The sequence below is a fragment of the Siniperca chuatsi genome, linkage group LG18 (genome assembly GCF_020085105.1).
Source record: "Siniperca chuatsi isolate FFG_IHB_CAS linkage group LG18, ASM2008510v1, whole genome shotgun sequence".
In the NCBI taxonomy this organism is placed as follows: domain Eukaryota; kingdom Metazoa; phylum Chordata; class Actinopteri; order Centrarchiformes; family Sinipercidae; genus Siniperca; species Siniperca chuatsi.
This window is the reverse complement of record NC_058059.1, coordinates 17769860-17781251: the sequence shown is the minus strand read 5'-3', so window position 1 is coordinate 17781251 and position 11392 is coordinate 17769860. Positions and strand designations below refer to the sequence as shown.

At 40.4% G+C, this 11392-nt stretch overlaps 1 protein-coding gene across 5 annotated transcripts in view; it reads right to left on the bottom strand.

The window, feature by feature from the left end:
* Positions 1-11392, bottom strand: part of LOC122865588 (ephrin type-A receptor 5) — a 70985-nt gene that overhangs the window by 51752 nt on the left and 7841 nt on the right. For 4 of the 5 annotated variants that reach the window (XR_006375500.1, XM_044174229.1, XM_044174231.1 and 1 more), the window contains exon 3: positions 1594-2314. Coding sequence is in view for 4 of the 5 variants with exons in the window: in XM_044174229.1 (XP_044030164.1) it covers positions 1594-2314 (721 nt within the window). In the remaining variant the exon portion in view is untranslated. Of the gene's footprint in view, positions 1-406; positions 1230-1593; positions 2315-11392 lie in introns of those variants that run through there. The other variant, XM_044174232.1, reaches the window with a different exon arrangement.

Below are 11392 nucleotides of genomic sequence, written 5' to 3'. Positions count from 1 at the left end.
CATCCTCAAAGGTGTTGCTTTCCCAAACTGCACAATTGAGTTGATGTTTTTTAATACTCATGACTACAGCCTGTTGTTGCATGACACTGATATACACAGTACAGAATGCGCTCTCATGTATTACTGCTGAACACCAGAGTGATTTTTTTTAGCCTTGTCAGCCACAGATCTGTTACAGTCTGTGTGACTGTACAGTCTGTGGCAGTATGACTCCAGGCAGGCCAATGGCATACTGACAGCTATTTCCTAATGATCTCCTCCACAGTGACTATGTCTGACGAAGTTAAGCTAGAGATGGTGCACACTTTGTTACACAGCTACTATGTTTCACCATTTGATTATAATGAACTGATCATAGCTAAAAGAGGTGTGGGTTCTAAAAGGCCAGGATTTACTGTTGGATCTTCTGGAGGCAGTGTGTGATGAATTCAATGAAAAAAAGAAAATCAGATATGTGAAGTGCTCCCTGAAACCACTGCTGCCTGCCCACCATCAACCACCCTCCTCTTACATTCAAGCCGGTGTCCATCGTATGCAATCATACAAGCTGTGTGGCACAGGAATAATATAGTATATCTGGTGTATTAGTATTTAAGCCACGGCTAATTGGACACAATTTTAAGCTACAAACCAACATTCCTGTTTTCAGGATAGCTGAAACTGCAGAGGACAAGTAATTGCTTTGTGCGATGGAGTAGGTTAATAGAATTCAGATTTATTATACCGCACATGCACACTCACTCATACACATGTGCAAATCAGAGAAGCAAAACATGAAGTTCAAGATTTGGCCGCTGTAGTTGAGCATTTGAGAGCAATCTTTTAGTTCATCGCTTGAGATCGACACTTGATCGGAAGGGCATCGTGTGAAGAGATGAAACACTCAAGAGCTACCAAATAATAACACATTTCAACTTTCTGTGCCACACAGCTGCATGCCGCAATGATAACTGTTCTCTAGAATTTGTCTGAAATTTCGCCATGCCTCTCAGAGCTGCTCATGGTTGCAGTAGAGTCTAGTGTGCAAGTCTGAAAATTGAGTAATTTAAAGACAGCACAGGAGAAGATTGGACAAGAGTGAAGGAGAGAAAAACAGAGAGGCCCTCGGAGCCCGTGGAAATGGCAGTTAAGGTCGGCGATGGGAATGTTTGGGCTCGAGTCAGAGCAGAGCAGTGGCTGTATGAAAGCAGCAAAGTGCTGTGGGGCTCGGGGGAATACCTTCCACTAAGCTAGGGAGAAACACACACACCGAAACAAACAGTAAGAAACACTCTTAGTAAAAGAATAAACAGATCCATGCACACACCAAATGCACACAATACTAAAAACAAGCATGTGCATGAATATAAAAATAAACAAACAGGGTGAAGACAGCAACGCCAAGGAAACACACATGCACGTGCACTCACAAACCTAAAAAGACCAAAAATGTGAACACTGAACAGTGATTTAAAAAAGTAAAAAGCAGCAAATTCTCACATTTAAGAATGTGTTAGTCATTCATCAAGCAAAAGTGCCAAATAACAATGTCAAATAATTTTTAATCGATTCATTGTTTTAGCATTACTGCACACACATACTTTCCCCTCTTACCTTGACAGGATCCGTTGATTTCCTCAAATCCTGGCTGGCACACACACTTCCCGATGGGCACCAGCCATTCTCCCTCGGTGCTGCAATGCATCCTGGGAGGCTCATATAAAGGCAGGGAGTTATTGACGCAGCGGCCCACTACCTCCACCAGCTGCGAGGCCTCTGAGCCCGGGATGGTGTCAGGGAACTCGGCTAAACTCTTCACCAGAAACGGGCAGCGTTTGTAGAAAACACGCACTGAGACTAAAGCAATACAGGCCCCCAAATCCTGAAATGCCAGGTAGAAGCCCTTCCGGATCAAGGGACCTAAATCGCGGACTTCGGTGTTGAGCTTCATCACGCGGTCCCCCAGGTCCAGCTCGGTGAAGCTCTCGTCAGCTGCTATGGTGTCAATTTTGATATATCTGCTTTCCTTCATCGCCCTGTCTTCCTCTTCGGTCATCCCTGTCCCATCTCTCATCTCTCCGTCCTCCATGTCCTCTTCGTCCCCGTCCGTTTCGTAGTAATACATGTTAAACGTCTCCTTGCAGGTCCCGACCCCCCCGGGCAGGCTGTTGCAGTCTCTCAGGGTAAACTTGAGCTCGATGAAGACCCGCTGGGCGCCCTCGGTCAGGATCCAGTTGGTGTGGAGCCAGTTGTTCTGGTTGTGCTCCATGACACGGCACACTTGGTAGGTGTGGATGGGAGCGTAGTCCTCGTCTACTTCGCCGATTTCCTCCCACTGAGGCAGAGAAAAGAGGGAGATTAATGAAGAGAGAGAAAAAGAGGGAAAGATAAAACAAAAGAGGATCGCTTCCCTTTGATAACAGGGAAGTAGAGCTGGGTATCGAACCTCATTCGTTTTTTGGCACTGGCCGAGCGTGGACGTATTCAGTTCCCTTACATAAGTAAAAGTACCACTAGTAAGTAAAATCCCTGCATTCAAAATCCCAATTAAAAAGGCACAAGTAGCAAGCTATACTTTATAAAAGTGAAAGTACTTGCTCTACAGTAAATCATCCTCTGTGACTGATATATTATTGTACATGAAATGTCGTCACATGGTCAAGGTGGGGCTACTTTTAACTACTTTATATACACTTAGGTAGTTGAGTCCAGTGGTTCCCAAACTGGGGTAGCAAAGAAGAAAAACAGTCCTGAAACACAAATTTGTATTCATATTTTGGATGTTTTTTGCGACTATTGTGAATTATTTGATAATTTTACCTCTTTGAGCCACAAACATTTCTTTAAATGAAAATATTTGAGAAATTTAGAGGAAATCTGTGGTGGAACTGCTAACACCTTAGAGACATCTGCATTTTTGTATGGCATCACAAGCCAAAAAGGTTGGTAAACACATGGTTTAATCTTTAACTCTGCATTGTATTTTATAAGCTTATGTTTTGTTTATTTAAAATCCTAATCTGAAAAGTAACTAGTAAATATCAGATAAAAGCAGAGGAGTACAAAATTTCTCTGAAATGTTATTAAGTAGAGGTATAAACGTTATCATGGTTAACACACCTTCTTAAACATCAAATCAAAGGACTTTCCAGGCCCAATTCCCTCAAATCCAAGGACAGCATAGTTTGAGACACGGATCAAGGTTAGTTACTGTTACAACATCGCTTTACAGAAGCTCACAGGCAACAATTAAAAAGCAGGCCTGCATGTGTGAACACTTCTCAATTGTGCTGTGTTACGGTGATTTTATTTTAAGTAAAAAAATTATGATAATAAAAATAAATAAATAAATAAATAAAAATAACTTCAATTTCTTTCCTTGCACAAAATATATAAATTCAGGCACTTTAAATGATCTATGTCTATATTCAAAAACTTTCAAGGCCTAAATTTTTCCCCCTCAAATTCACAAACTCAAGGATTTCAAGGACCCGTAGAAACCTTGTTGTATAAAATGGAAATACTCAAGTAAAGTATGTACTTAAGTACAGTACTTGAATAAATGTATATAGTTACTTTCCACCACTCCTGACCAAAATGTCGTTTGCACCGAGAAACAGAAGAAGAGAACAAATCTGAACAGACAATTTCAGATTTAAAATCATAATTTTGGAAGTTTCAGACTGTTATTTATTTAGATGAAGTTCTTGTACGGCTGCTTAGACAACATTTAACATTGGAGAGCTTTGGCTCCTTTTTTTAATAGGTCTTTGTAGAAAAACATGCTTACAGTATTTCTGAATGTAAGGATTAAAAAAATAAAAAATAAATAAAAGTATAGTTTTGGTATCACTGCCAAAATTCCGGTATGGTATATCTACGCTAGTATCGGAAAATTTCTAATGATACCCAGCTGTACAGAGAATTGAGAACCATGGAAATGTAATAAGAATGAGCTACAGCAAAGGCTTAACAGTAGTGAGGAATTTATACAGAGGGTGTGTGTGTGTGTGTGTGTGTGTGTGTGGGGCTAGGTATAGATAGCAGAATAATCCTCATCCCTTCCACCTCATTTCCTCCTATTGCAACAGACAGAAAAGAATGAGATAATGTTACAGGGTATTATGCATTTACCCTGAATAAGGGGTAAAGTTTTAGTCAGCAGAAAAAAGAATTAACATGCACTTAAAAGGTGTGTTCATCTGGGCGTACTGTATAGCCATACCTCTATAAAGTGTGTGCGCGTGTGTGTGTATCCATTCCTGCCTGTGTGTGTGCATATATGTAAATGATTCTGTCAGTGTTCAAGCTTGTGTGTGTGTGTGTGTGTGTGTGTGTGTGTGTGTGTGAGCGTCTGCATCCATGCCTGTGTGTGTCAGACAGCAGCATTAATTCCCTTTGCAGGTCTCCTGGGACGTGGCTATTATCTGCATCACTAGCACTCTCCCATGGCTAATACAGGCGCTTCATCATGTCACCATAATATGACCAGAGGGACCAGACTATGATCTGGTGTTACAGCTTAATAGCCCATATTAATCAATCCTTGCTGTGTACAACCTTCTGTCTTTGTCTTTACTCTCTCTCTTCCCTCTGTCTTGTTCTCCATCTGTCTTTTTCCCCCCATTCCTCCCTGCCTCTTGTTTTCTGGTTATTATCATTCAGTTTCTGAATCATTTGTGTATCTTTGAGAGGACCAATTTGAGTTTTAGACCTTGAGAGGGAGGACATTTTTGGAAAGTGAGGACATTATAACCAACTTCAGTTCTTTAAAGGGCTGTTTGAGGGTTGACACTTAGTTTAAGAGTTAGACAGGGCTTAGGTTAAGGTTGGCTTTATAGTAAATGTATTATGTTAACAACGGTCCTCACAAGTAGGGATGGGACAATATCCAATTTTATCGTGGATCGGGATAAAAAACACTCTAGATAAGATGATCGTGGTTAATTTCCATTATCGGGATAATCGTGAATATCCTCACGAGTGACATGAAAAAAAGCTGTCTAGCTTGCTAACGTACAGTCCTATATTGGTTTCCTGATTATTTTGATTTGCCATGGTTTGGCACGCCTCACTCTCTAGGCCACAAGACTATCAGCACTGTTTGATGACAGAAGAGTGCTTGTCTTTTTTTTACTAAAATGAGTCCAAAAGTAGGACAGTTTGACTATGCCACAATGCCAGTTGGACTTTATTTTAAGGATAATCCCTGTATTTCGTCAGGGGTAAATTATATATATACACTAATGCAACTGATGAAATTGTTGTCTGTACCATTTGACATCATGGTAGAGAAGTGAAAAATAGAGCCTGATAATACAGGAATTATCATGTAAGAAAGAATACAATGTTGCTATTTTTTATTAAATTTATTTATTCTTTATTTATGCAGGGGGACCTTATGATTTATGAATACCTTATTTAAGATTATTTGTTTTTCACTAAAAAGGATGTTCACTAAAAAGATGTGTCCTATCTGTGCTCCAATAAAAAAAAATAGTTTCTTAACAAAATGTAAGTTAAAGTGATTCCAGTATGTTTTAGTGCCATTTTATGAGTTTTAAGCATATGTTGATGATAGTGGGGATAATGTCATGAACCGCAATTATTTTGGCCAGGATAATTGTGACATGAAATTTTCATATCGTCCCATGCCTACTCACAAGTATACTGTAGATGCACAGACAGATCTGTGTACTTGTGTGAGTCCCTATCTCTCCCAGACTCTAGCCCAGTCAGTCCCAGTGCAGACATTAAGCCTCTTTACTGGTTAGATCACACAGATCCACCAGCCTGTTCTGAGCTTTACACAGCTTAACACACACACACACACACACACACACACACACACACACACACACAAATCATTATTAGTATCTCTCTGGTTTTGTCTGGAATCAAATGGGTTTGTGTTTTTGTATTTGTGTATAAAGCGTGGTTGCCATTGTTGCCACTGGAAGTCCTCCCACTGTGCAGCTCTATTGTCTTAAAAGTGTTTGATTACTTATGTAAATGAGACATGACACTCTTTGAAATGAGTCAAACAATGATTTAACATGAGCCACTTGCAAGTAAATATCTTATGAATTGAGCACTGAGACACACATTAAAGTTTTCAAAGGTTCCATGAAATTATATCCTTACTTCCTTGATGTGATTTATTTCCTTTTAATGTTGGGGGCTAGAAATTAGACCTCTAAAGTATAAAACCAAGGGCTATTATTTATGGAGAAAAAGCCTGATTTGGTAGGGACAGGCATAAAGGAAGGATTGTGATGACTTTAAGCATAGTTTTCCATGAAGGAGCTACTTTCAAAGAAGACCAAGTGCCTATTTCATGGGATCTTTAAAGACTGTTCATGGTATTAGGTGGGTAGGGGCCTCCAAGGTCAAACACAGAGAGCAACATACAAATGCTGCAGGACCACCTATGCTAATGTGAGGAACTGCAGAAGCAAAAGCATGCACTATTAGTGTACCTTTTAAACGCTAATAAATGTTCATTTTACAGTAGATCTACAGTGGTGTGAAAAAATGTTTGCCCCTTTCCTGATTTCTTATTTTCTTATTTTTAAGAAATCAGGAAGGGGACAAACATTTTTTCACACCACTGTATTTCTGCTTTGCCTCTTCGTCTTTGAATGATTCTGTGAAGCAATTCACCATCCATTTGTTTTAAAAAAAACGTGATACTGAAATCATCAGTGCACCCAGCTCACTTTAATGCAATTCACACAACCTCTTCTTAAAAAGGGTCAGTTCAACCAAATTCCAAGAAAAGGGCATTTTTCCACTTTAGCCAAGTGGTATTTAGCCATACATGTACTTTCAATTTTACCCACTGACATTTAGATATCTGTTTCCGAGATTTCTGCTGTTTCTTTCCTTGAAACAATATCCCAGTTACTCAGAATAATGCAAAGTTACTACACTACTATAGAAATTGTTTACAGTAAACAATGTGAATTATCCTGAGTAAGAAGGACATTGTTTCTTAAAAAGGGATGTTTCTGCATCATACACAACATGAACATTTGCTGACATTTTATTATTAGGATGGCAGCAGAACACATAAAACCAAAACTATCTGCAAGGCTACATACTGCTAGCAGTAAGATGTGTTTGGTGTGATTTGGGTGAATTGATGCTTTGATGTGAACGTAGAAAGGGTTTCAGTCGTAGTCATCTGGACACTGTTTTCAGAATCAAGACGTTTCGGCTCCCATCCGGAAGTCATTCTCAATAGTGAAGAAATGGGACGGGAACTAGAAATTTAAGCTACTCTATGTTACATCCTCATCTGTCCGTCCTGGACGAATGAGGGACTACACCGTCTTATTTTGATGTGAACATTAAAAAGCCAACAGATTGAGAGTTTTTGGTCCCAATGCAGCCCTAACCTCTCTTTCACCTTTGCCTGGTCTCTTCTCCACTTCCTGCCCTTTCTCACTTTGCTCCCTACACTGAACTGTCCCAATAAGCATCCTTCTAGCTCCTCATTAGTGTGTGTGTTTGATTTGTTGACTATTATGTGTGTGTGGGAGTGCGTGTGTGTCCACATGTCACATCTGTCAGCAGACCCCCCTGTGGCTGTGCTGAGTGCCCTCCTGGCTCTAAGTCTACAAAGCTGTCCCCAACTTACTATTACCGCCCATTACTGCTGACCGTCACCACACTGTAATAGAGCTGTCCCTCTCACTCCTAACCATACAATAACCCCCCCCCATTTTCCCTATTTCTGCCTCCATCTCATTCTCTCTAACATCCCTCTTCTCGTGCCTCATTCCTCCGCCTTTTCATTTCATCCATGTCTATCATCATTTTCCCACTATGTGTCCTCTATTCTTCCTTTAAATTATCCAATCTTATGTCTAACCCAGAAACACTGTTCGATCGCTTCCCCACTACTACATCTCACCCTCCTCCACTTGCAGCTTCTTCCTTGTCCCCAATTTCTGCCTCTCTCCTCCTGCCCTCCCTCCTGTCACACCTTTCCTTAGCTAATCTCCGCCATTCTCTTATCTTTCGCCTCTCTTCTGTCCCTTTTACCCCACCTTCATGGTACTGTAATGTGCTATGGCAAAAAAGAGGATCTGCAGCACGGCAAATCTCTAAGCAAACCCTCCTCAAACAGCCACTCCCTTCCTCATTAGGGACATAGTTTAGGGCCCTAACACACCAAACCAACTGTTAGCTGTCATTGGGCCATCGTTGAGTGTCTGTGCCTGACCATTGCCCAGAGGTTTCGCAGTGTGTTCAGCACCTGTGATGCTAGCTTGCCCTTATCTTTAGTCAACTGAGCATGCTGAATCAGGGGAGGCAGTTGATGAAAGAGTTCTCTGAATGGTTTCAGTTTCAGGTAGGTAACTTTTAGCTCAGTAGTTGTTGAGTGTGAAAGTGGTCAGAATCTCCCAGTTAAACTTTCAAATGTTTGATATCGTTGTTTAAGCTTATCATCTGAAAAGCTCTTAATCAGGACCTCCAGTTTTCAGAGGGGTGAAGTAGCAAGTCCTGTCAGTCTGTGACGCTAACAGTAACATTAGCTTAAGCATCATTAGTGGTCATCAGTCCGATATCTAAATGTTGTCAGACATGACTATTATTATGTCATAAAACTACATATGCGTAACACATTTGGCCAAAACCAGTTTGTCATTATCACCATATATGGACAAATATGCTAATGCTAACAGATTAAGTGATGGGAAAATGGTGGGCTAGTTTGGCTTGTTCGTCTTTGTGCAATGATGAAACTTTAGGTTTTCTACTGACTTTTTCCTCTCCTCTCATGCAGGCTCAGAGCGTGGTGCATGTCAGCCGTCAGCTAGCCATCGGCTACAGTCTTTGCGTTTTCTTCTGAAGTTTTCAGTTTTCAATTTTCAGAAGAATTGAGGTGACGTAAGGCGACACAAAAGAGTTTCACCAGTCAGCCTTTGTCAGTGATACGTTCTTTGAGGTCGGCTCGGTGTGTCCAGGCCTTTACAGGCCCAGTGGACATGTCGCATACTAATGTTTGGATAAGGACAGAGAAAAATGGTTCTTGTATTTGCCAGACTGATGGGAGGTAATGGAGACAGATGGATTTGACAGCAAAATGATCCATATTGTGGGATCCATCCCTTTAATGGCACCTCGTTCCTGACTTTTCTTACTTTATTCCTGTCCCTTCAAGATGCTTGAAGAAGCAGCAGATAAAAACATCCACCAAATGGCATATGATCGGCAGTCCAACCAATCTACGAACAAGCACTCATCCAATGCAGTGGGAACAGGAAGTAATGGAAGTATTATATGACAAAGGGTTTACAGCCCAATAGTCCCAATGGGCAAGGAACTAAAATCCCTCCATGTTGTTTTTCTCACCTTCATCTTCATTGCTTTTTTCCCCTTTTTGTCCAACACTGCATTACAATTAATGCTTAGGATGCAAACTTTCATTAACCAACTGCAATTCCAATTTTGATATTTTAAATACCATCTAAGTGTCTTCTAACTATAGTCAAATGTAGAGTTTCGAGTAACTTTCTTGAACTTTGGTGGTTGTTTTCCTCCTAAAGATCATGTTGTCTGGATCATCAAAATAAGATAGGAATAATGTCCAACATTCTGTCCCTACCCAAGTGCAAATTAATTGCTTTAAAATCTGTCTACAACTATTTCTCTCTATTCTTCGGTCTCCTAAACCCTCATCAACCTCATCTGCTCTGCTGCTGTCATCAACCCACAATGAGACATGGGATGGAGACAAAAGTAACCGCTTTTGAGATACTTTAAATGCTACAAACTCTCTCCTCTCTTGTCTTTCTCCAGTTTATCATTGTCTTCCTGGCTGCCCATGAGGACTTGTACTCTCAAGGTCACAGGAAGCCTGGTTCCTTACAAGTTCTCTCTCACACTCCTTGTCCGTCTCAGTCTGTTACTGTCTGGCTCTCCATCACCTAATTCTCTCCACCTCTGTCTTACACCACACCTCTCTCCACACTGCCAGATTAACCTGCTACGGGGCCTCAAGGCAAAAAATGACTTTAGCCTCCTGCTAGCGATGATATCTTAAAGACTGACTTCCAAATTAGATTTTAAAAAGGGCACTTCTTAAGGCCTTTCTAATTTCAGTTTATATTGTGCTTGTGTATAAAGAAGTCTGGGAATAAAGAAGAGAAGAAGCCCCAACTCTAAACACTAAAGTTCAAGGAGCTCGCCATAGATGAGGAGAGACGGGTTTTCAGTGATTTACGCTCTCTCAGATATTCATGTTTTACAATCTACAGTCTTCACTTCAAGCTACTGTGTCAGTGGCATGATGTTCATTGAAACGAGTCATAACATTTCAAGGGCATCCATCAAATTTCAAACACTTTTTAAAGCCCTTATTTTACTCCATCTCCTTGCTTAAATGCAAGAACTTTCAAAGCACATTGAGGCTTTGGAAAATGAAAAAGATAATGAGATAAAAAGACAAGCAGATGACGAGAATAAGAAGAAAATGGGGATAAGGAGTAAAATGCATGTTTGCGCACAAGGAAGGATATGAGGGACAGGGATGAGAGCTGAGCCAGAAAAAGAGATGAGACGATGGGGGGGGTAAAATCAGGGATGAAACAAACCATCTGGAACTTGAGAAAAAAAACAAACAAAAAAAAAAAAAAAAAAAAAACTTCCGTGCCTCCTCAACATCTTATTTAGCCACGGAAGTGTGCTGCCAAGTGTGAATGTGTGTTTGTGTGTGGAGAACGTGCGAGAGTGTGCTGCAGATTGGGTTCTGCCATACAAATACTGAACACGACAAGAATTATAATGGCCAACAACGATAACGTCTGTTATTTAAAATGCCAAACAGGGAATACTTTTATTTATTTATTTTTTTGGTCAGACATGTTTGTCATTTCAGTGTCAGACAACAAGTTCAATAGAAAAAAAAAAAATATTTTAATCACCTCTGAATAAAAACACATCTTCTCTTATGTCTTTTATTTTCTCTCCCTCTGTCTACCCTGAACGCAGTTATTTATGCAGTTACATTGTAGAAACCACACACCATAATTAGATCTTCATTAATATGATTGTGCATATGGCTGTTTTTGTCAGCACTGTCGCTCCCATCTACATACAGCCACAGAGTGGGCCGTGAATTGAATAACCAAGGGCTGAGAAACACTCTGGTCAGCAGTATTGGTCCGGTGTGTATAGCTGCATATTTGCCAACAGGAGTTGTGACTATATGAGAGATTTTCCATGTGGATCTGTTTAAACCAACCACAGCACTATCAATTCCCCCAGAGGTTGGGGAATTACATTTTTCCCAGGAAAGGAGGCAGGTTCGGCTGTGAACTACTGTCTCATGAGTCGAGGTAGAGTTGAAACTCCAGAATACATTAAGACATGTTTTTAAACACAATTTCTTTTTCATTAAAAT